The 24,262-nt window shown below is 50.2% G+C and overlaps 2 protein-coding genes across 20 annotated transcripts in view; both read right to left on the bottom strand.

Moving 5' to 3' along the window:
• Positions 1 to 3,697: 3,697 nt before the first annotated feature.
• On the bottom strand, positions 3,698 to 19,184 carry cttn (cortactin). 2 transcript variants are annotated; one of them, XM_030377654.1, is made up of 15 exons: positions 19,027 to 19,184; positions 16,803 to 16,917; positions 16,572 to 16,645; positions 16,360 to 16,489; positions 12,162 to 12,272; positions 11,187 to 11,241; positions 9,497 to 9,607; positions 8,714 to 8,824; positions 7,625 to 7,735; positions 6,154 to 6,209; positions 5,786 to 5,855; positions 5,337 to 5,656; positions 5,013 to 5,109; positions 4,208 to 4,276; positions 3,698 to 4,024 (listed from the first exon to the last, which is right to left on the bottom strand). In XM_030377654.1, exons 2-15 carry the CDS (start codon positions 16,884 to 16,886, stop codon positions 3,888 to 3,890), a joined length of 1,536 nt encoding a protein of 511 aa, XP_030233514.1. In that variant the 5' UTR covers positions 16,887 to 16,917; positions 19,027 to 19,184; the 3' UTR covers positions 3,698 to 3,887. The 2 variants fall into 2 exon arrangements, with proteins under 2 accessions (XP_030233514.1, XP_030233515.1); XM_030377655.1 differs by lacking the exons at positions 7,625 to 7,735; positions 8,714 to 8,824 and having other exon boundaries at positions 3,699 to 4,024.
• A 2,392-nt stretch (positions 19,185 to 21,576) lies between these two features.
• The window catches only part of ppfia1 (PTPRF interacting protein alpha 1), a 71,181-nt gene continuing 68,495 nt past the window's right edge, over positions 21,577 to 24,262 (bottom strand). For 8 of the 18 annotated variants that reach the window (XM_030376298.1, XM_030376305.1, XM_030376300.1 and 5 more), the window contains one exon: positions 21,609 to 21,975. In XM_030376298.1, coding sequence (XP_030232158.1) covers positions 21,914 to 21,975 — 62 coding nt within the window. In that variant the 3' untranslated portion in view covers positions 21,609 to 21,913. Of the gene's footprint in view, positions 21,976 to 24,092; positions 24,155 to 24,262 lie in introns of all 18 variants that reach the window. The other 10 variants (XM_030376292.1, XM_030376302.1, XM_030376297.1 and 7 more) reach the window with 4 other exon arrangements.

Below are 24,262 nucleotides of genomic sequence, written 5' to 3'. Positions count from 1 at the left end.
AGTGTGATTTCGGTCAGGCAACTGTTGTTTACTTGGGGAAGGTGGTGGGCCGAGGTGAAGTGCGAACGGTTCAAGCGAAAGTGGAGGCAATTCATGATTTCCCTGCTCCTGCGTCTAGGCGAGACCTGCGTTGTTTTCTGGGGATGGCGGGTTATTACAGGGGGTTCTGTAAGAACTTTTCCGCGGTTGCGGCGCCATTGACCGACCTAATAAGCCCGAAGGTCCGGTTTGTGTGGTCCGAGGGTTGCCAGTACGCATTTGAACAGATTAAAGACCTTCTGTCGAACGCCCCGGTACTTGCTGCGCCGAACTTCGAGCAGCCTTTCAAGTTGGCTATTGATGCGTGTGATGTAGGAGCAGGTGCTGTCCTGCTCCAAGATGGGGCTGATGGAGTGGAACATCCTGTGTCTTACTTTTCCAGAAAGTTTAACCGGCACCAGCGTGTTTACTCGACGATCGAGAAAGAAGCCCTCGCTATTGTGCTTGCCTTAGATCACTTTGAGGTTTATGTCGGGTCGGCAAGCGTTCCTGTTGCCATCTACACCGATCATAATCCCCTGGTGTACCTGAAATCGATGCGTAACACCAATCAAAGGCTGATGCGTTGGAGCATTTTCCTACAGGCCTTCAACGTAGATATTAAGCATATTCGAGGCAAGGATAACGTGGTAGCAGATGCGTTGTCGCGCTTGTAAATCAGTGTCTGAGATTGTTGTGTTTTCCTTGTTTTCTGTTTTTTTGTTTGGGGAAAAAAAAAAATCAAACTAGAGGAAAACACTAACTTAGGGGTGGAGGTGTTACGCGCCTCCCCTTTTTCTTCTTGTTCCACCCGCTCTACTCTCTTCTGTCCTCGCAGGTGTTCCCGATTCCTGGGGGGTGGAGCTACGGCTACTTAAGGCGTGGCCTGTGCTCCCGATGGGGCTCTCATTCTGGCGTCCTCACGTTGACCCGAGCTGCCTTGGAATCCTGCTGGGAGGACTGCTACCGTTTTTTCGCATTTGTTTTATGTAGCGGAGGATGGGAACTGTAGGGAGGAAGTGCTGGCTTCGACGGCCCATTGCGTGGCTGGCCCAGGCTTCGTCCAACCTTTTGTTTCTTTAATGAGTGTCCTTTTGTCGGAAGTTCTGTGAAATAAACGTCACCAGCATTGTGATCGGGAACTTTGGGTCTTTGTATTCTTAATACGTTGCGGGCCGCCGGATCGCGAGCCGTGTTGTAAGGGTGGCCGTAACAACCTGAAAACAGGAAATGACAGAACGGAGTGCACTGCAGACCGCAGATAATCAGAGCGGTCCACTGAGCCATGGCCTCCAGAAATATGTAGAAATATCCCAAAGATGCGATGCAACGTCAAAGTGTAGTTTGTAACTGCACCATCTGTTTAAGTGGTTTGTTTACCATCGTCACTTCCGCCCCTCCCACAGACTGCTAACGCTCTCAGACTTTGAAAGTTGAATCAGACCAGACCCCGCGCTGATCCAAACGTTTCCGATGGCCCACGGTGGGGCCAGTGTGTTTCACGCTGCCTGGAGGCGGGGCCAGTGTGTTCCATGCTGGGCCCACGGTGGGGCCAGTGTGTTCCACGCTGCCTGGAGGCGGGGCCAGTGTGTTCCACGCTGCCTGGAGGCGGGGCCAGTGTGTTCCACGCTGCCTGGAGGCGGGGCCAGTGTGTTCCACGCTGCCTGGAGGCGGGGCCAGTGTGTTCCACGCTGCCTGGAGGTGGAGCTAGCAGTGCAGCCCGGCACGGTCTGTCGGCAGCAGAGTTGAGCCGACGGAGGGGAGAAGCCAGACAGGACCCACCCTACTCTGCCTCTCATTGGCTATTACTCGAAGTCATGACCCGCCCTACTCTGCCTCTCATTGGCTATTACTCGAAGTCATGACCCGCCCTACTCGCCTCTCATTGGCTAGTATGCAAAGTCATGACTCCATGACAGTTACAATACCAGGTTGGTTAAAAAAAATAACAAGTCATATTTACCACCATATTTATTGAAACTATTGACTTAAAAAAAAAGTTAAAGCAGGTTATGTGACTCAAGCAAACAAAAGAAAAGAAAGACGAATAAAAACACATTTGAAAGGTCACTTGGAAAGAAAAAAAGAACGCCCTAAGTCCCATCAGCGTGATGCGAGCATGACCCTTATGAAGTGTGAATAGTACAGTATGACCCTTATGAAGTATGAATAGTACACTAAAAACCTTATGAAGTGTGACTCACAGTATGAATCACACTATAAACTTTATTAAGAATGAATCATAGTGAACCTTACGGAGTATGAATCATACAGTATGAATCAAAGTATAAACCATATGAAGTATGACTTTACAGTATAAAGCTGTACGAATCTCCCCTGTATTAGAGCGCAGTGAGACCAAGCCACTAGAATGCCCGTTCGCTGGCTGCTACAAATTACTAGCTTTTATTTTTTTAGAAATGGTTTAATATTTAATTCATAATTTCCCCACAAAAACCCTCCAGCTGCCTGGGTCTGAGTAGGCATCTACCCCTTACTGCTAACCTGCTCTACGGGGGTTAGGGTTAACCCAAACCCTAACCCTTCATTGAAGAGGAATCACTCTGACTCATCATGGCGACTTCAGGCCAACACGTAGAACATACAGATACACTCTGGTCCAGAACCAAGACTCACTCTGACAATAGCAAGAAAAGCTCAATAAAAGCTCCTCATTCTCCACGGTTTTCAGTTTCTTAGTTCAACATAAATCCTGATTTTTTTCTGTGAATTGTGCATTAAATGGTCTCTATGGTCCAATGTGGTTCAGTGGTGGTGAACAGAACTATGAACAATATGTTAACTGTATGATTATGTTGAACTAGAGTTCATCAGATTAGAGACAGTGGATCCTAACTCCAACCTCTAGTAACAACAATCCATCAATCAATACTTAATGATTTAAACAACAATCCTCATTAAAGGTTATTTCCAAGGTATTTTCTGTGCATCAGAGCGGAAGCAAACAGACCAAGTGCTAAAATGAGCAGATCCAGAATCAAATGCGTTTGCCCGGGCAACGAACACCTATCACCTATCACCTATCCCCCCACGGCACTGCCCCCACCGCTCTAGATTCATGTGAAGGAGCAGCAGAAAGATAAGATAAGATAAAGATAAGATAAGGTCAAGGGCTTCTTATCGAGCTCTCTCCCTGTTCTGACTCAGTGACTCTGCAGCGCGGGGCCACAGCGCCCCCCAGTGGAGGAGCAGAGCGGAGAACATCAAATATAAAAGGTCTGAGAGGGACGGGGGGGGGCCGGAGGGGGGACGGGGGGGCTGAGAGGGTCGGGGGGGGGCCGGAGGGGGGACGGGGTGGCTGAGAGGGTCGGAGGGGGGCCGGAGGGGGGACGGGGGGGCTGAGAGGGTCGGGGGGGGGCCGGAGGGGGGACGGGGGGGCTGAGAGGGTCGGGGGGGGGCGGAGGGGGGACGGGGGGGCTGAGAGGGTCGGGGGGGGGGGGTCGGGGGGGCTGAGAGGGTCGGGGGGGGGGCCGGAGGGGGGACGGGGGGGCTGAGAGGGTCGGGGGGGGGGACGGGGGGGCTGAGAGGGTCGGAGGGGGGACGGGGGGGCTGAGAGGGTCGGGGGGGGGGCCAGAGGGGGGACGGGGGGGCTGAGAGGGTCGGGGGGGGGCCGGGGGGGCTGAGAGGGTCGGGGGGGGGGCCGGGGGGGCTGAGAGGGTCGGGGGGGGGCGGAGGGGGGACGGGGGGGCTGAGAGGGTCGGGGGGGTCAGCGTCTCCTTCCTCCGTGGTGTGGATGTGAGGGGGTTCAGCGTCTCCGTCCTCCGTGGTGTGGATGTGAGGGGGGGTCGTGGTCTCCGTCCTCCGTGGGCTGGATGTGAGGGGGGGTCGGGGTTGGGGGCGGGGCCTCCTCAGGGGCGGACCTCCACGTAGTTGGCGGGGAAGAGGCCGTAGGCCCCCCCACACACGCCGCGCCACCAGCCCTCGTCGATCATCTCGATGTTGGTGATGATGTCGTCGGGGTCGAAGGAGATCTCGTCCTCGCCGGCTGCCATGGGAACAGGCGGTGAACACGCGACACGCCCACGGGGATAGCCTCTCCCACGGGGATAGCCTCTCCCACGGGGATAACCCCTCCCACGGGGATAACCCCTCCCACGGGGATAGCCCCTCCCACGGGAATAGCCCCTCCCACGGGAATAGCCCCTCCCCCATAGAAGCCCCACCTCACCTGCTTGGTAGTCGTAGAGCGCCACGGCCGTCACCCCTTGGTCCTCACCGCCATCGCCCGGGGCAACGTCTGGAACACACACACATAGCTCTGATACACAACACACACACACACACACACACACAGCTCTGATACACAACACTAACACACACACACACACACACACACACCTGTACGAGCTCTGATACACAACACTAACACACACACACACACACACACACACACACCTGTACGAGCTCTGATACACAACACTAACACACACCTGTATGAGTTCTGATCCACAACACTAATGCTGCGTTCCCACTGCAGGCGGTTCAATGCGCCTCACTCTGGGAGGGAGGGGGCGGTGTAGCCCAGCTCAGTTCCGACGTGGCGTTTCCACCGCCGACAGTACCCTTTATGGTAGGTCGGATGTCGATCGCCGCGGCAGCTAAGTAAACATCGTAAACAACGTCTTCCTCCCCGAGAATGCAGAGGAACGTCTCCACCTCCTTGTTCGCCCAAGCAAGCGTTTTACGCGACATGAGGCTACTGTTCGTTTGTTTTTATCCCCACGTCGCCCGGAAGTGACGGTTCTGTCGACCAATCAACGGAGGGGGTGTGTAGCTCGAATTTTCCGGCACCCTTTCAGGCGTCTCGGTACCCCAACGGAGGAGTACTGAAGACGAGGGCAAAACGAGTACGGCTCAGTCCGGGTCACGCCCACTTTTGGCGGTTGAAACGCAATCCGTGCCACACCTTTGCGAACCGAACCGTACCGTGGAAACGCTGCATAACACACACACAGAATCCTCTGGAGGCTCACCTCCAGGCTCCGCCTCCACGTTCTGGTACAGGTCCTCCTCTGGTTGGCCGCCGGGCGTGGTGGGCGGAGCCTCCAGCTCCTCCTTCACCGCAGCGTTCTAGCACAACCACAGGGGGGAGCCAGAGTCACAATGAGGAGCTACAAGGAGACACTGAGGTGGAGGAAGGGTCTGCTGCTCAGGGAGGGGGCGTCACCTCCTCCTCCTCAGGGAGGGGGCTAGACAGACAGACAGACAGACAGACAGACACCTGACCTCGTACTGAACGACGCTAAATTAATAAAGACTTTATATTTATATTCTTAATGAAGTCGTTCTCTTCTCACCTGATACGTGGGCTGGGCCGGAGGGGCGGGGCTAGGGACGCGCACAAGGGCGGGCTCCGGGACACGGGCCGCCTCCTCCTGCTCCTGCTTCCTGCAGACCTCCTCCTCCAGCTCCTGCTTCCTGCGGCCCTCCTCCTCCTCCAGCTCCTCCTTCCTGCGGCCCTCCTCCAGCTCCTCCTTCCTGCGGCCCTCCTCCAGCTCCAGCTTCTCCTTGGCCTGGCGCCGTCCCCGCTCCTCGTCCGCCCTCCTCCGGTCCTCTTCCTCGTTCTGCTTGGCGATGTTCTCGAAGCGAGCTTTGATGTTGCCCGTGCCGCTGCCCGCTGGGGGGGGGGGGGGGGGGGGGGGGGAGGGGGAAAGAGGGTTAGGAGGAGGGGGGAGTACTAGTGATCAGGCAGTACTAGTCAAACCTATGATGGGATGAGAGGCCAGGCAGAACTAGTCCAACCCACCAGCCTCCGTGGCCTTGGTCTTCTGATAGGCAGAGCTCGGCCGGTCGATGTCCTCAAAGGTTCCTGCACTCTGCAGAGCAACAGAAAAACGGGAGGTTTACACACACACACGCGCGCGCGCGCGCGCGCACGCACGCACGCACGCACGCACGCACGCACGCACGCACGCACGCACGCACGCACGCACGCACGCACGCACGCACGCACGCACGCACGCACGCACGCACGCACACACACACACACACACACACACACACACACACACACACACACACACACACACACACACACACACACACACACACACACACACACACACACACACACACACACACACACACACACACACACACACACACACACACTACCTTATCCATTCTGTCCTGCTGGACACCAAACTTCCCTCCGAATCCTTTGGAATAATCTGGAACCACAAGAACATCAATCACCAAGAATGTATGTTTTGTATTTTCACAATAAAAGCCTGTCAACACGAGGCCTCCCCCTGTGCAGCGGACGTCTTTACGCTCTGACCATAGCTCCGGCAGAAGACCCTAAGCCTATTGCTCTAACCATAACCCTCGCTCCAGCAGAAGACCTTAAGCCTAGCTCTAACCCTAACCATAACCCTAGCTCTTACCCTAACCCTAGCTCCAGCAGAATAACCTAGCCCTAACTCTAACCAAAACATTAACAGTTAGAGGCTGGAGGATGAAGTTCAATCTTCACAGGAGGAATGTTGTGTTTCTCTTAGACAAGGTTAGAACCGACTCTGAACACAACAGCTATTTTAAAAACATTTGCTTGTTAATCATCTGAACCTTAAAACTAATAATCACTCTCTACTCTCTCCTGGTCTGAACTCATCAACGCTCAAATAAAGAATAATGTAGAATCAAAAAATCGTTTTTTTAAAAACACTTCTCTGGAAACCGCTCTCCTCTTGCAGAGATGACTCCCGTTCAACATGGTGACTGTTGAGAAAGGGTCTCACTTCCCCTTTCAGCATCTCACACACACATGCGGTGCAGAATAGAGGAAGTTGTTGGCTTTAAAGAGACCACATCAGAGAGGAGAGAGAGAAGTGAAACCGCTGAATAAAGTGCTTTCTTTGGAGCAAGGATTTGCCTGTGAGACACATTGTAATAAAGGCTGGGACAACGCGTCGACGTAATAGATGACGTCGAGGCATAAATTACGTCGATTCGAAAAACCCAAAACAAAGATGGGCGGCGCCGGAGCGTAGTAGAAACGCAAGTAGCTCCTCAGACTTTCATAAGTGCAAGGCGCCACGCACTCGTTCCTCTAAAGTATGGGAATTCTTTAATGTAAAAGATAACGATTCCTTGATATGTCGTCTTTGCAAAATGGAGATGACTTTCCATTCTAGCACCACGGCAATGCACCAGCACCTGAAGAGGCGCCACCCGGTAGCAGCTGCAGATGACCGAGCACTGTAGAATTCTCAGAATGCATTACTTTGCACTTTTATTATGGAATTTAAAGGCAATAAACATGTATTGAAATGTTAAGGAATTCTTATTTTTTTCATTCAGATATGTAAATCAACATGTATAAATTGCTATTAGTCTATTAATGGGGAGATAATCGAAATCGAATCGGAATGAAAAAATGAATCGTTAGATTAATCGATGCATCGAAAGGATAATCGCTAGATTAATCGTTTTAAAAATAAATCGCTTGACCCAGACCTCATTGTAATCATCTCACAAACACACCCCCCCCCCCCCCCCCCCCCCCCCCACAGTGTGTCTCATGCTGGGGCGGTCCCCATGTAGACGCTGGGAGTGACACTGTGCCCCCCCCCTCCCCGAGTACCTTTCTGGGACTCGTGGAGCTGCAGCTTCTCCTGGTGGTCCCAGCCCAACGCTGACTTGTCCTGGCGGTCCGTCTGCACGCCGAACTTGCCCCCGAAGCCCTTGGTGTAATCTGAGATTAAAAATCGTTCAATCATTCCTGGGGCATCGGACTGGGGCCTCGGACTGGGGCCTCGGACTGGGGCCTCGGACTGGGGCCTCGGACTGGGGCCTCGGACTGGGGCATCCTGATCAGACTCCACCTCCTAAACCTCCTCCCTGCTCCTGCGGGCCCTGGACTGCTTTGGGAGAACTAAGGACTCCCACTAGAGGAGGAGCCTCTCCTATTGGTCCACCGCCTCGAGGAGGAGCCTCTCCTATTGGTCCACCGACTGGAGGAGGAGCCTCTCCTATTGGTCCACCGACTGGAGGAGGAGCCTCTCCTATTGGTCCACCGACTGGAGGAGGAGCCTCTCCTATTGGTCCACCGACTGGAGGAGGAGCCTTTCCTATTGGTCCACCGACTGGAGGAGGAGCCTCTCTTATTGGTCCACCGACTAGAGGAGGAGCCTCTCCTATTGGTTCACCGACTGGAGGAGGAGCCTCTCTTATTGGTCCACCGACTAGAGGAGGAGCCTCTCTTATTGGTCCACCGACTAGAGGAGGAGCCTCTCTTATTGGTCCACCGACTAGAGGAGGAGCCTCTCTTATTGGTCCACCGACTAGAGGAGGAGCCTCTCCTATTAGTCCACCCACTAGAGGAGGAGCCTCTCCTATTGGTCCACCGTCTAGAGGAGGAGCCTCTCCTATTGGTCCACCGACTAGAGGAGGAGGCTCTCCTATTGGTCCACCCACTAGAGGAGGAGGCTCTCCTATTGGTCCACCCACTAGAGGAGGAGGCTCTCCTATTGGTCCACCGACTAGAGGAGGAGCCTCTCCTATTGGTCCACCGACTAGAGGAGGCTCTCCAATTGGACAACCTGCTTTGGCTCCATTTTGAATGGTTTTAATTCTATGGTATAGATGCAAAATAAGTTTTTCTGAAAGACACAATGAGTGCTACTCTTAGCCCAGTATACAGTATGGTTAAGCTGACGGTAGCAGAACAAACCTTTCTGTGACTCGTGTTTCTCAGTCTTGCCCTGGTACTCAAAGCCCATGGCACTCTTGTCCACCTTGTCGGCCTCTACTCCGTACTTGCCACCGAAGCCTTTGGCGTAATCTAGGAGTGAACCGGTAAACGGGAAAGGGTAAGGGTTAGGGGTGAGAACTGAACATAGCCTGATACATTCCTGAAGATATCTGAAAGGAGCAGATGGGAGGACTGCAGGCCTTAACATCTACACTGAAACAGCAGAACTCTAGACAACCACCACAGGGAATACTTAAGAAACGCTAAGAAGAAAGATGAATGGTCGGCTCATGGTATTCAGGAACCATCTCCACATGCCCGAACAGGAAAGAACAACAGAGGAGTGAAGTGAGGAATACGAACAAGACTGGAGAAGGAACGTGCAGGGGCACGTTGGAGTGTGTGGGTGAGGGTAGGGGTGGCTCACCACGGTGAATTAAACATATATATATAGTATTGTTTGTGCTCAATCCTACCTACTACTACTTTTCCTTTACATAGTTTGGTCAATATTTATCAGATGTTCACACTCCTGATTACAGCGGTTCCAATGCAGTGAACTAAAGATGAGATTAATCAATCACGCGTCTATATTTAGTTACCCAATAGACGCGTGATCAAAATGTTCCCCATGGATAAAACATTCAAAGCTGAAACATTAAAACTATTCAACCATTCTTTGAAATAGGATAGTTTTTGTCTGCCTCTCCATGTCTGCCCCTCTGTCTGCCCCTCCTGTTGCCTTCCTGTCTGTCTGCTGACCTTTCTGGGACTCGTGTTTCTCCATCTTGCTCTGGTAGTCGAAGCCAAGAGCGCTCTGGTCCACGCGGTCCGCCTGCACCCCGTAGCGACCCCCGAACCCCGCTGAGTAGTCTGCAGAGAGGGGTCAAAGGACAGGGGTCAAAGGTCAGGCTTACCCCCTAACCCCGTAGAGTAGTCTACAGACCGGGGTCAAAGGTCAGGTTTACCCCCGAACCCCGTAGTCTACAGACAGGGGTCAAAGGTCAGGTTTACCCACTAACCCCGTAGAGTAGTCTACAGATATGGGTCAAAGGTCAGGTTTACCCCCTAACCCCGTGGAGTAGTCTACAGACACAGGGGTCAAAGGTCAGGTTTACCCCCTAACCCCGTGGCGTAGTCTACAGACAGGGGTCAAAGGTCAGGTTTACCCCCTAACCCCGTGGAGTAGTCTACAGACACAGGGGTCAAAGGTCAGGTTTACCCCCTAACCCCGTGGAGTAGTCTACAGACACAGGGGTCAAAGGTCAGGTTTACCCCCTAACCCCGTGGAGTAGTCATAGACATGACGAAGCGTCTGGCCGGTTTAATACACGGCCGTGACATTCAGATTCATGGCCCTTGATGTTTCGACCCTAACCCCAAAATGTAACCCCTGGTCTTACTACAGCCTGGGGTGTTAGTAGCTACAGCCTGGTCCTACTACAGCCTGGTCCTACTACAGCCTGGTCCTACTACAGCCTGGTCCTACTACAGCCTGGGGTGTTAGTAGCTACAGCCTGGTCCTACTACAGCCTGGTCCTACTACAGCCTGGTCCTACTACAGCCTGGTCCTACTACAGCCTGGTCCTACTACAGCCTGGTCCTACTACAGCCTGGTCCTACTACAGCCTGGGGTGTTAGTAGCTCAGTGTTTCCCATACATAGACCATTGTGTGGCGCGGCGCCACAGAATCAACATCGAGCACCACGAATTGATTGTTTTTTTTTGTTTTTTTTAATAACGCGATTGGGAAATCTAAAAATCGTTCCGTCCATTCATCTCTGCATAGCACTCGTTCTCCCTGTCACACACACACACACACACACGACGATGCTAACACATTAACCCACCGATGTTACCCCGTCGCTTAGCAACCGGACACGCTGGGGTTGATAAGTTACCGGACTACTGAAACTACAACGGAGTGATAATAACAAAGACGTGAATCAGGCAATAAATCCAATTTCCTTGACAGCGGTAAGGTTCGGTGTGCATTAAAGTACAGACGGAGTGGACCAATTGCGAACTACTGCAGCTGCTCCAAGTTAAACCCCAAACTAAACGGAATAAGTATTTATAGCGGACTACACCACCTATTGTATTCCGCATAGAATTCTATTCCGAACCGATTGAGGCGTATATATATATATGATACTTTTCTATTCAGATTGAGCTGTTCTTCCACATCTATGCGAATCAGATGTGTCCACATGGAAACGCGGAGTCACATGCACACTCACTGACGGCCGCATCGCCGTGTCGCGCCGCCGCCCCCCCCCCCACTGCGAACCACACATTGGTCCTTGGTCTGTGGGAAACACTGTAGCTACATCCTGGTCCTAGTACAGCCTGGTCCTACTACAGCCTGGGGTGTTAGTTGCTACAGCCCAACCCTACAGTGTTAGGGTTACACAATGTGCAGCACAGCTCGTTTAATGTGTTTAAGAAAACCTTTCTGAGATGCGTGCTTCTCCGTCTTTCCGGCGTACTCAAACCCGACGGCTGACTGGAAGGAGAACACACACACACACACACACACACACACACACACACACTTAGCTGAATAATAGATTTACTAATATGTACATTATAGTGCTATCATTATAGTGCTATCATTATAGCGATACCATCCATAGCTCCGTTATATGTGCAGCTATTGGAGCCAAAGATTCAGCCCATGTGAATAATCTGAATAACAGACCTCCATCAGAACAGACACGGGCCAATGTTCACTCAAATGTCTTGTTTGATAGGGTTGGGGCTATGGTAGAGGTTCCTGTAAAGCTTTCAGATCCCATGTCATGAATATGTGTTAGGTGTGTGTCTGCCCTTCAGAACTGCTTGGAACTGACTCATTTCTCAAACATTTTCCATCGGTGCTTTCGGGTGTGGGTTTACACAGGGCCAAACAAAACAAGTGGCAGACAGATGCTCTATCATTACACACCTCTCCAACACCTGATTACCTAACGCTGAGGCCGTATCCCTCTGTAGGAGAGAAGAGGCTCTAACCCTAGCCCTAGAGGGCCTAACCCTAACCCTAGAGGCTCTAACGCTTACCCTAGAGGCTCTAACCCCTACCCTAGAGGCTCTAACCCCTACCCTAGAGGCTCTAACCCCTACCCTAGAGGCTCTAACCCTTACCCTAGAGGCTCTAACCCCTACCCTAGAGGCTCTAACCCCTACCCTAGAGGCTCTAACCCCTACCCTAGAGGCTCTAACCCCTACCCTAGAGGCTCTAACCCTTACCCTAGAGGCTCTAACCCCTACCCTAGAGGCTCTAACCCTTACCCTAGAGGCTCTAACCCTTACCCTAGAGGCTCTAACCCCTACCCTAGAGGCTCTAACCCTTACCCTAGAGGCTCTAAACCTTACCCTAGAGGCTCTAACCCTAACCCTATCCTCCGGGGGGGAGAGAGGGCCTACCTGGTCCACACGGTCGGCCTGCACTCCGAACTTGCCCCCAAAGCCCTTGGAGGTGTCGGTCTGGGAGCAGTGCGTGGACAGCTTGCTCTGGTAGTCATGGCCAACGGCAGACTGTCAGGGAGAGAGAGCACAGCGCTGAAGACACAGGGAGGAGAGGCGTCCGGAGTGGGAGGGTGTGAGAGACTCAGCCTGACCAGGGGATGCAAAGTGCTGGTACCCGACTCACTACAGTAGCCCTAGTGAGCACTGCAGCCCGGGGGGGGCAACGGGGCAACAGTGGCCCGCCCATCCAGGGAGGAGGTGTGGAGGAGGGGGTGAAGGAGTACTGGTACAGCAACAGCCACGCCCCACTCTGACCCCAGCCCCCACTCTGACCTCCAGGGCTGCTGGACGATAGCCGTTGACGAGACATGTCAACGTTGGAATTTATTTAGAGTCTTAACAAAAATGGACCAGGAAACTCCTATTCTCAGGTCCTATGGTCGGGAAAATAGGAGTTTGCAATGAAAGCTAGGCCTGCAGGCAGGGCTGTACAGTGCGACAGTTTTGATCGCATTTGACATTGAAATATTTAGCCTGCGAAGATAAATACAAGTCCACTCGCACCGGTGCGAAAGGGTGAGAAGGACCCGTGCCGAAAAAAAATACGTCTTTCTGTACGGCTTTCAATGGCAAAACTAAGCGCGTGTGTGGGAGCATGATGGGAGCGTTGAATGTTGGCAAATGTATTTTGAGTTATAGGCTCGCCAGTTCCGCTCGAATACTAAAAAACTACATTTCCCGAACATTCGCACGTTGAGGAAGAGGCTTTGTTACGTCGCGGGAAATTCACTTTTTAAGCAAAACAGAAAAATGAAAAGATATTTCCCTACATTCGGAAGTTCTTCTTCATCAAATAAAGATGGAAACTTGTAAAAAGAATCCACGTATGGAAGAGATTGACTCGGCGACCACAAGCACGGAACCGGCACCTTCGGACGAAGCCGACTCCACCCATGACTCCGTCTCGGCCAACTGGAAAACGTACAGGTTTAACCCCCATTGGTTAAAAACGTTCAATTGGCTGGACTACGACCAATCCAAGTAGTCTATGTTTTGTAAATATTGCCTCGAGGTAGGGGAAAGGACATCAGAGGTTAATAAATAAGTGTTTGTTAAATTTGTAATAATTACTTAATTTTGTTGAATGTGTTCACCACTTCTGGCTGCTGATGTGGTGAACACATTCAACTGTGCTACTGAATTTTTTCACTTGCTAGCACCAGTGCTACCATTTTAAAAAGTAAGCGTACAGCCCTGCCTGCAGGTAAAGCTAGGCCTGCAGTCCCAGGGTAGAGCGTCCAGGTCCCTTCATAGGGTTAGGGTTAGGGCTGAACCCTTCTTAGGGTTAGGGTTAGGGCTGAACCCTTCTTAGGGTTAGGGCTGAACCCTTCATAGGGTTAGGGCTGAACCCTTCATAGGGTTAGGGTTAGGGCTGAACCCTTCATAGGGTTAGGGTTAGGGCTGAACCCTTCATAGGGTTAGGGCTGAACCCTTCATAGGGTTAGGGTTAGGGCTGAACCCTTCATAGGGTTAGGGTTAGGGCTGAACCCTTCATAGGGTTAGGCTTAGGGCTGAACCCTTCATAGGGTTAGGGCTAAACCCTTCATAGGGTTAGGGTTAGGGCTGAACCCGTCATAGGGTTAGGGTTAGGGCAGAACCCTTCATAGGGTTAGGGTTAGGGCTGAACCCTTCATAGGGTTAGGGTTAGGGCTGAACCCTTCATAGGGTTAGGGTAAGGGCAAGGGCTGATCCCTTCATAGGGTTAGGGCTGAACCCTTCATAGGGTTAGGGCTGAACCCTTCATAGGGTTAGGGTTAGGGCTGAACCCTTCATAGGGTTAGGGTTAGGGCTGAACCCTTCATAGGGTTAGGGTTAGGGCTGAACCCTTCATAGGGTTAGGGTTAGGGCTGAACCCTGAGGTGTGTGGGCGGGGCCGGGGTTAAAGGAACACTGATGAGTTTAGGATTGGGTTGACGCTCGTCAGCCAACCGTAAGCCAAAATCAATTCTAGAGGAGTATTCAAGGCACAAAGATCAATGATGCGATGGATTTTCGGTCTGTGTTTGGTGATAGATTAGTCGTGCTGACTCAGCTGTTAAATATTATAACCTAGTAAACATTGTGGGCAGATGGCCCTCACTGGGAACTCCTTCATACTAATCAGAACAAAGTAACAATGATATTAAAAGACAATTGTTTAGCACAAATATCCCAGTATAATATTAAACATTAAACACTGGTGCTGACTGACAATCTAGTATGAATACCAACATTGGGGCTGTGAACAGTTAATCGGGGCCTACAGCGAATCGGGGCATTGAATCTTAACTAGGGGACAGCAGTGTAGGTTTAGGGTAGGCCTGCACGATAAATCGTTACATAATCGCAATCTCGATTTGCCCCTGTGTGGCTGTAAGTTTTAAATTTCTTATTTTATTTTTTTTAATATACACAGTATATCTTTTTTTTACGCCTTCATTTACAGGTGTGTGGAGTTGGTTCAGCAGTTAAAGACATTGTGCTGCTGCATGCACAAAATAAATCTATCCGTTTTTGATACTACACTTTAATCAGTTCTAAAGGGCCAACATGTAGAGGAGCCAGAGACCTGTTTAGGCCTAGGTTAGGGTGCTAGGGGTTAGGGTGCTAGGGGTTAGGGGGCTAGGGGCTAGGGGGCTAGGGGTTAGGGTGCTAGGGGTTAGGGTGCTAGGGGTTAGGGTGCTAGGGGGCTAGGGGTTAGGGTGCTAGGGGTTAGGGTGCTAGGGTGCTAGGGGTTAGGGTGCTAGGGGTTAGGATGCTAGGGGACGGCAGTGTAGGGGCTAGGGGTTAGGGTGCTAGGGGTTAGGGTGCTAGGGGTTAGGGTGCTAGGTAGTGGTGCAACGGTTCACGGGTTTCCCGTGATCCATACGGATCAACCATCACGGTTCGGGACGCAAGTGACCCGCGATCGGCTGATAAAAAAAAAAGTTGTGCGTTCACGTGATCAGCACATGTTTAGAGGACAATTCCGGTATTAACAACATCATCAAGTATCGTAGCGAAATACAGTTTCTGTTGTGTTTTATTTGGCGTTCCGTAAATCCCATTGAAACGTAAACCGGAACCGGAACCGGACGTGTTTAGGTTTGGTTGTAGTCTTTTCACTCGGTTCACCAACAGTAGGGCTAGAACCGAGCGAAAAGACTACAACCAACCCCTCTTGCAATGAGCAATGAGTCTCCCAACCGAAATCAATGGATTTACAAAATGCCAAATAAAACACCACAGAAACTGTATTTCCCTACCAAACTAAAAAAAAGAAGATAAGGATGTCTGCATTGCCTGCAGGGATTATTTACTATCCTATCCATGTTAAAAAGAAGAAGGAATAATAACTCAGATTGCATTTTTTTTAAATATTGACCATGCTTAAAGGAAGCCGGATTATTACCTAATTTTTCAGTTTATTTTTTTTTTAACAGTTGAAGATTTTATTTAAAGTCACATTTGTCTTGTTATCTTTACTGTTGTTGTTGATCCGAAAATGATCCGACCCGTGACTCAAAAACCCTGACCCGATCCGAACCGTGAGCTTTGTGATCCGTTGCACCCCTAGTGCTAGGGGTTAGGGTGCTAGGGGTTAGGGTGCTAGGGGTTAGGGTGCTAGGGGTTAGGGTGCTAGGGGTTAGGGTGCTAGGGGTTAGGCTGCTAGGTGCTAGGGGTTAGGCTGCTAGGGGTTACGGTGCTAGGGGTTAGGGTGCTAGGGGTTAGGGTGCTAGGGGTTAGGGTGCTAGGGGATAGGGTGCTAGGGGATAGGGTGCTAGGGGTTAGGGTGCTAGGGGTTAGGGTGCTAGGGGACAGCAGTGTAGGGGTTAGGGTGCTAGGGGTTAGGCTGCTAGGGGTCAGGGTGCTAGGGGTTAGGGTGCTAGGGGTTAGGGTGCTAGGGGATAGGGTGCTAGGGGATAGGGTGCTAGGGGTTAAGGTGCTAGGGGTTAGGCTGCTAGGGGTCAGGGTGCTAGGGGTTAGGGTGCTAGGGGATAGGGTGCTAGGGGTTAGGGTGCTAGGGGTTAGGGTGCTAGGGGACAGCAGTGTAGGGGTTAGGGTGCTAGGGGTTAGGCTGCTAGGGGTCAGGGTGCTAGGGGTTAGGGTGTAGAGGTTCAGGGTGTCACTCTGGTACCTTGTCCATGCGGTCCTGCTGAACCCCGAACTTGCCCCCGTATCCATGAGAGGCTTTGGGCATGTCGTCCTGCTCCTTCTGCTTCATGGACGTGTGTTCTGTGGACACGTTGGCTCGCAGCTGGTGGATGCTGCAGGGAGAAGAGCAGCTTAAAACACTGGAGACACAAGAGGTGCAGAGATACAGTAGGAGGCTGAACTTCAGCTCCTCACTTGATGTGCTCCTGGTGTCCCGAGCCCTCCACCGTCTTCGCTCCCCATCGCTGCTCCTTCTCCGTCACGTCGTTCTGGAGAGAGACCACTCACTCAGACACTGAACCACCAGCGCCCACGGCAGAGACCATTGGGGCCGGCTCTAGGGGACTGCTGATCAAGGGTTAGATGGCGGGGCGTGGTGATTGGGACCTTGGTGTAGTCATAGATAGGGTTGGGGTTAGATGCTACCTCAAAGTCAGGGTCTGTCTCCCAGTCGTCACCTCCGTCCTCCACAGCAGCGCTGACAGACTGTCCCGCGGCGGCCTTCCACATCGTCTGTGACGTCCTTCAAAACACACACAGGCTGCACACGCACTCCACTGAGTTAGGGTTAGCGTTAGGGCTAGTTAACCCTAACCCTAACTCCACTGTTTAGAGTGGCTGAAGGAACATCTGGAGTCTTCAGTTACAGAACTCAAACACCAGAGTTAGGGTTAGCGTTAGGGCTAGTTAACCCTAACCCTAACCCTAACTCCACTGTTTAGAGTGGCTGAAGGAACATCTGGAGTCTTCAGTTACAGAACTCAAACACCAGAGTTAGGGTTAGCGTTAGCGTTAGGGCTAGTTAACCCTAACCCTAACTCCACTGTTTAGAGTGGCTGAAGGAACATCTGGAGTCTTCAGTTACAGAACTCAAACACCAGAGTTAGGGTTAGCGTTAGCGTTAGGGCTAGTTAACCCTAACCCTAACCCTAACTCCACTGTTTAGAGTGGCTGAAGGAACATCTGGAGTCTTCAGTTACAGAACTCAAACACCAGAGTTAGGGTTAGCGTTAGGGCTAGTTAACCCTAACCCTAACCCTAACTCCACTGTTTAGAGTGGCTGAAGGAACATCTGGAGTCTTCAGTTACAGAACTCAAACACCAGAGTTAGGGTTAGCGTTAGGGCTAGTTAACCCTAACCCTAACCCTAACTCCACTGTTTAGATTGGCTGAAGGAACATCTGGAGTCTTCAGTTACAGAACTCAAACACCAGAGTTAGGGTTAGCGTTAGCGTTAGGGCTAGTTAACCCTAACCCTAACCCTAACTCCACTGTTTAGATTGGCTGAAGGAACATCTGGAGTCTTCAGTTACAGAACTCAAACACCAGAGTTAGGGTTAGCGTTAGCGTTAGGGCTAGTTAACCCTAACCCTAACTCCACTGTTTAGATTGGCTGAAGGAACATCTGGAGTCTTCAGTTACAGAACTCAAACACCAGAGTTAAGGATTCTCCTGAATCCTGACTGGACACATTCTGAACAAGCAGCAGCTGGTTCCAATTCTGCAAAACACAGTGTGCTGCACACTGTTCTACACACTGGACTACACACTGCGCTACACACAATGTAATACACAGTGTCATACACAGTTTAATACACAATGCCATGATCGTGGCATTGATCAGTCATTGTAGGGGGTGCAAATAGAAATGAGGATAAATTGATGAGGTAGAAGATCAAATGAATGATACATGATGGACCATCCAACACCAAAGGGTTAGGGGGAAGGTAACTATCTAACCCTAAAGTAGTAGACCACATAAAGGGTTAGGGCAACTATCTAACCCTAAAGTAGTAGACCACATAAAGGGTTAGAGTAACCATCTAACCCTAAAGTAGTAGACCATATAAAGGGTTAGGGTAACCATCTAACCCTACCCTAAATAGTAGATAAAAGATGGTAAATCTCATGTGTTAACATGTGGAACAAACAAAGATATGATGAATGCCAAGCAAAAGGATAATATAATAATATTAAACAACATTGTGTCATTTAATATTCAACATTTAGTTAATGGTTTAACACCATAGATTAGGGTTAGCCGTTAGGGTTAAGATGTTAAGACTAAACATCACATAATTTACTGGTTTAACACCATAGGGTTAGTAGTTTCATTGGGTTAAGATGTAAAGGCTAAAGATCTCATAATGAACAGTTCACAGCACCATTAGGGTTAGTTAGGGTTAAGATGTAAAGGCAAAACATCTCATCATTTACTGGTTAACCAGTATAGGTTAAGGTTAGTAATTAGGGTTAAGATGTAACAAATAAACATTTCCAATAATGAACAGGTTTCACCAGACGATCATTAACTAACGAATATATAACCTGAAGGAGTCCACCTTATAGAGAAGGTGGATGGGATAGGATGGATAGTTAGGCTAAGGGCTAGTTAGAGTTAGGGTTGGTTATGGTTCAGATGTTAACCCTGTTTTGATTTGGTTGGTGGTTAGCAGTCTCCTTTAGATAGGATGGGTTAGGGTTAGGATGTTGACCCTGGCTGTGATTTGTGGTTAGCCGTCTCCTTTAGCTAGGGATAGTAGTTAGGATTGGTTAGGGTTAGTAGTTAGGGTTAGCTGTCTCCTTCAGCTAGCCAGCCTCCGTGTTCTCCCTTATGACAGAAACATAAGATAAACCGAGAGGTACTCACCGAACAAAGAGATGAAGCGATAATTACACCCTACTAACTAAACCAACTAAACCAAGAAGAGTCCCTGTTGACGCAACGAGATCTGATCGGGAAAATTAACGAGTGGCTCCTGGATCCTCTTCCGGCTTCATCCCACTTCCTGCTTCAGGTGACGTCACCTTACGACGTCGAGGCATCAGGTCCTCACGGAGGCATCGGGTCCTCACGGAGGCATCGGGTCCTCACGGAGGCATCGGATCCCTCGGGGATGCAGGATCAGATCCTCATGAGAATCTGATCCTCATCATGGGTGTAGGATCAGATCCTCATGAGAATCTGATCCTCATCATGGGTGTAGGATCAGATCCTCATGAGAATCTGATCCTCATCATTGGTGTAGGATCAGATCCTCATGAGAATCTGATCCTCATTATGGGTGTAGGATCAGATCCTAATGAGGATCAGATTCTACACCCATGAGTTATCTTGTTATCACCTCTGGACGAAGCTAATCTAATTTCAGGCCATACATTGATCATTAATCAATAGCAAGATTATTTTTTAAGACAAAGCCTACCCAAGGAGTACATTTCATATTAATGAACCAAATCTTATTTTGAGTTCATTATATTCGAATTAGAGTATAGATAACTATTGATATGAATACTTAAAACATAGTTGCATTGGTGGTTGGAAATCAACCATTACAAATAGAAAGCAAGTTTGTTTTACTGTGTGGTCAGTGAAAAGTAGGTTTCAGTATTTTATTGAAAGTAAGCAATAAATAATACTGTGATAAAAATAGCTCATAAGTATTCAGACTGTACATCATTGTTACAAGTTCAGGAGAAATCTCAAAGGAAGGAGGGAAACAAAACAGCAACATGATTTGCATTGTGCAGTTATGCCTTCAAAAAAAATAAATCACAGCGACAGACATTACAAACGTTTACATGAAGAACAGCTCCAGCCATCGGCCAAGATCACACAGAGGAACCGGTTTCAAGTGCTTGCAAGTCAAAAATAGACCTACTGCATGGACACTCGAAAGAAAGAAGGTGACAACACGCACGCACACACAAAACACACAGTGATGAGTAATAATAAATAACAAAAGGACATTATGGAGTTAAGAAACAAGGCTTGATATGAAGTTTTCGTACAAAGTGTTTTTCTTCCTTATAAAAAGTATTTTGGATCCCGTCGTGGTCTCGGAGATCCAGAGGCCGCGTGGAGTTGGTCCATCGGAGGAGAGCAGCTCAGAGCCGCCCGTAACCTGAGGTCCTTACTGTACGGGGGGCTGGGGGGCCCTTACTGTACGGGGGGCTGGGGGGCCCTTACTGTACGGGGGGCTGGCCCGCTCTCCGGGGGGCTGGGGGGCCCTTACTGTACGGGGGGCTGGGGGGCCCTTACTGTACGGGGGGCTGGGGGGCCCTTACTGTACGGGGGGCTGGGGGGCCCTTACTGTACGGGGGGCTGGCCCGCTCTCCGGGGGGGGGGCAGGGGGGGCTTACTGTACGGGGGGCTGGCCCGCTCTCCGGGGGGGGGGGGGGGGCGAGGGGGTTGTCAAGGCGGAGGGAGGGCGAGGGGGGTGTTCAGGTTTGGGGGGGGGGGGGGTTCGTTCAGGTTAAGGCGGTGGGGGGGGGGGGGGGTTCGTTCAGGTTAAGGCGGTGGGGGGGGGGGGGGGGGGGTCGTTCAGGTTAAGGCGGTGGGGGGGGGGGGGGGGGGGTTCGTTCAGGTTAAGGCAGTGGGGGGGGGGGGTATAAAGTGGGGCATGAGGCACTCCCTCACATGCAAGATCAACTAGAGAACCTGGAATTGTGTTTTCACTTGCATCTGAAAGTAGCCCTATGTTCTGTTGTCGCTACAGTTATATGGCTTTTCTTTGCTTCTGTTCAAGAGTTTCGTTTTGGTATCGATATGGAGGAGTGCAGGAAGGTGAGGGTTCTGTTCCACGTGAACATGAAGACGGGCTGTGGACACCATGGACCAGGTGACACGTCCAAGGACCAGGTGACACGTCCAAGGACCAGGTGACACGTCCAAGGACCAGGTGACACGTCCAAGGACCAGGTGACACGTCCAAGGACCAGGTGACACGTCCAAGGCCCAGGGACACGTCCAAGGACCAGGTGACACGTCCAAGGACCAGGTGACAGGTCCAAGGACAAGGTGACACGTCCAAGGACCAGGTGACACGTCCAAGGACCAGGTGACAGGTCCAAGGACCTGCTGACAGGTCGATGGTGTTCTGCGGCACCAAACAGCGGCGGGCGGCTCCAGGTCCAGCATGATAGCAAACAGGAACTCCAGCAATAAATTGGATATTCACTCATACGTACAAGATGCAATAATACACAAGTCATTTGTTAAAAATAAGCTCCAAGGGTTAAATGGGTAAAAGGCTATTGTATTAATTTATATAATGTGTCAAAGTCACTTGAGAATGAATTCAACAATCAGAATTCAAATGAAGAGGAATAACCCTAAAACAAAAAGATACAACAAAAATATAGAATGAGAAAAGAAATATATATATATATAAAAAAACGGATTATATATATATATATATATATATATATATATATATATATATATATATATATATATATATATATAAAGATTAGATAAAATGTCTGATAGAAATCTACAAACCCCAGACAGTGGAAATATTAATTTCCACCTGAAATAGACATAAGGGCCCAGGCTTATTAAAGGGTCAAATAAAGAGGATTACATGGGGCTTCTAAAATCAATTATTCTCCCCCTCTCTTGCCAAGATAAATAGGATATAAAACATAGATACATCTAGCATATGTCCTTTACGGATATCCAGAGAAGGTGAAAATAGGACTAAATTCATGTGGAGGATTTGTTAAAACACAAGGTCTCGTCCGTGGAGGTCGTCTCAGTTCATCATCCTGGTTTTGAAGGCAGGAAATTCACTCTCCTCTTCTGACCAGTGGCTACCTGTAGGAATAATGAGGATACACTAAGAAATAGGGTTAGGGTTAGCGTTAACCCTAACCCTCTTCTGACCAGTGGCTACCTGTAGGAATAATGAGGATACACTAAGAATAGAGAATAAGGAGATACATACATAGAGAGGTGGGGGAGAGACCGGGGAAGGGAGGCACGAGAAGCAGAGCGATGGAGAGGGACAGGAAGGGAGGAGAGAGACAGGAAGGGAGGAGAGAGACGGGAAGGGAAGGAGAGAGACAGGAAGGGAGGAGAGAGACGGGAAGGGAGGAGAGAGACGGGAAGGGAGGAGAGAGACAGGAAGGGAGGAGAGAGACGGGAAGGGAGGAGAGAGACGGGAAGGGAAGGAGAGAGACAGGAAGGGAGGAGAGAGACAGGAAGGGAAGGAGAGAGACGGGAAGGGAGGAGAGCAGAACATGCGTTATTAAAGCAGAAGCAGCGGCTGGCCTGATGGCAGAGTGAGGGGCTTCATTAAGCTCTCTGCTGGCCTGATGGCAGAGTGAGGGGCTTCATTAAGCTCTCTGCTGGCCTGGTGGCAGAGTGAGGGGCTTCATTAAGCTCTCTGCTGGCCTGGTGGCAGAGTGAGGGGCTTCATTAAGCTCTCTGCTGGCCTGGTGGCAGAGTGAGGGGCTTCATTAAGCTCTCTGCTGGCCTGATGGCAGAGTGAGGGGCTTCATTAAGCTCTCTGCTGGCCTGGTGGCAGAGTGAGGGGCTTCATTAAGCTCTCTGCTGGCCTGATGGCAGAGTGAGGGGCTTCATTAAGCTCTCTGCTGGCCTGATGGCAGAGTGAGGGGCTTCATTAAGCTCTCTGCTGGCCTGATGGCAGAGTGAGGGGCTTCATTAAGCTCTCTGCTGGCCTGGTGGCAGAGTGAGGGGCTTCATTAAGCTCTCTGCTGGCCTGGTGGCAGAGTGAGGGGCTTCATTAAGCTCTCTGCTGGCCTGATGGCAGAGTGAGGGGCTTCATTAAGCTCTCTGCTGGCCTGATGGCAGAGTGAGGGGCTTCATTAAGCTCTCTGCTGGCCTGATGGCAGAGTGAGGGGCTTCATTAAGCTCTCTGCTGGCCTGATGGCAGAGTGAGGGGCTTCATTAAGCTCTCTGCTGGCCTGATGGCAGAGTGAGGGGCTTCATTAAGCTCTCTGCTGGCCTGATGGCAGTTTGCGGGAGCTTTAAGGACAGGAGAACTTTGTTCTTATTATTATTAGTAGGAGTAATTGAATCCTAACTGACAGGGAAAGCGCCTGGTTCGAGGAGGAATACATAGAATGGGAACCACGAAAATGTTTCCATTTTATAAAACTTGAAAGTAGTTAAAATATTAATTCACCCAAAATGTAAAAGTCTTAATCAATTATGCAACCACTCCTGGGCAGAATTATTATACCTTTTAACATCGTCTTTCATCTGATTCTGTTGGATATAATTTGTTTGAATACTCTGTTTTATTTTATTTTTTTCATTCTTCATTCTTCTGCTGGCTGTTAAACTTCTTTCTACATCATGAACTGAAACTCTGCCCCCTAGTGCCCATTGGTTGTCCTTTGAACACGGCTAGAAAGACTTCCAACAGAATGGAGGCCAGATTGAACACACAGAATGTGGCCTAGCGAGATCAGGATGGTCTCACAGCCTCTGAGCATCAACAGAGCGACATCTCCAGAGGTAGGAGAAAGGAATCCAACCTCCAAGAACCTTCTCATTAAGTCAAGGAACCGTGAATGATTTAGTGTCAAAAACAGCGTTCAGCAAATGCTGAGCTACCGTTTCCTCCATCCCCCATAAGCCATTGCAGCTCATGCCGACTGATTACAGTGGACAGCTGCTAGCCAGGTGGAAGCTATTTGGAATCCTGAGAATGAGCTAAAAGATTAAGGCTAAACTTCCTCGATGCCTAAATATTTTGCGATATTTACCAATATTAGAATATTACATTTTACATATGTTTCCGTGAATTATTCCTTTAAAAATATCACTTCAAGCCTCGTGTTGACCAGGGCCCGCTCCGGAGGTGTAATCAGGTGTTTTACGGGAAATGCGGTCGCTTTCCAAACGCGCAGAGTGCTGCGGGAGCTGTCAGACTCCCTCCTGGAAGGGTGTGCATGTGGCCTTACCGTCTGTTAACAAGAGTAGGTCCTGACTGTGGCAGTGTCCAGCCTCTGTATAGACTGGCTCCCTGCGTTTCCACGACGACAAAGGTCACATGCAAAGACATGCAGTTAGTCACGGCACATACGCAAACGGCAAGGCACAAAGCCATTCACAAGAATTCAGCTCGGAGGCA

This window comes from Gadus morhua, chromosome 14, assembly GCF_902167405.1.
Source record: "Gadus morhua chromosome 14, gadMor3.0, whole genome shotgun sequence".
Taxonomy (NCBI): domain Eukaryota; kingdom Metazoa; phylum Chordata; class Actinopteri; order Gadiformes; family Gadidae; genus Gadus; species Gadus morhua.
The sequence above is the reverse complement of the archived record's forward strand: the minus strand, read 5'-3'. Positions and strand labels throughout refer to the sequence as shown.

Bases quoted from the DNA above. Each gene is read 5' to 3' on its own strand.
- cttn (XM_030377654.1), bottom strand. From the start codon at position 16,886: ATGTGGAAGGCCGCCGCGGGACAGTCTGTCAGCGCTGCTGTGGAGGAC. The intron at 9,608-11,186 runs GTTTTCTTAAAC...CCCTCTCTGCAG, and splicing joins GAAGCACGCATCTCAGAAAG to ACTACTCAGCGGGGTTCGGG. The intron at 4,277-5,012 runs GTGAGCCTCCAG...TGTGTGTTCCAG, and splicing joins CGTGGAGGCGGAGCCTGGAG to ACGTTGCCCCGGGCGATGGC.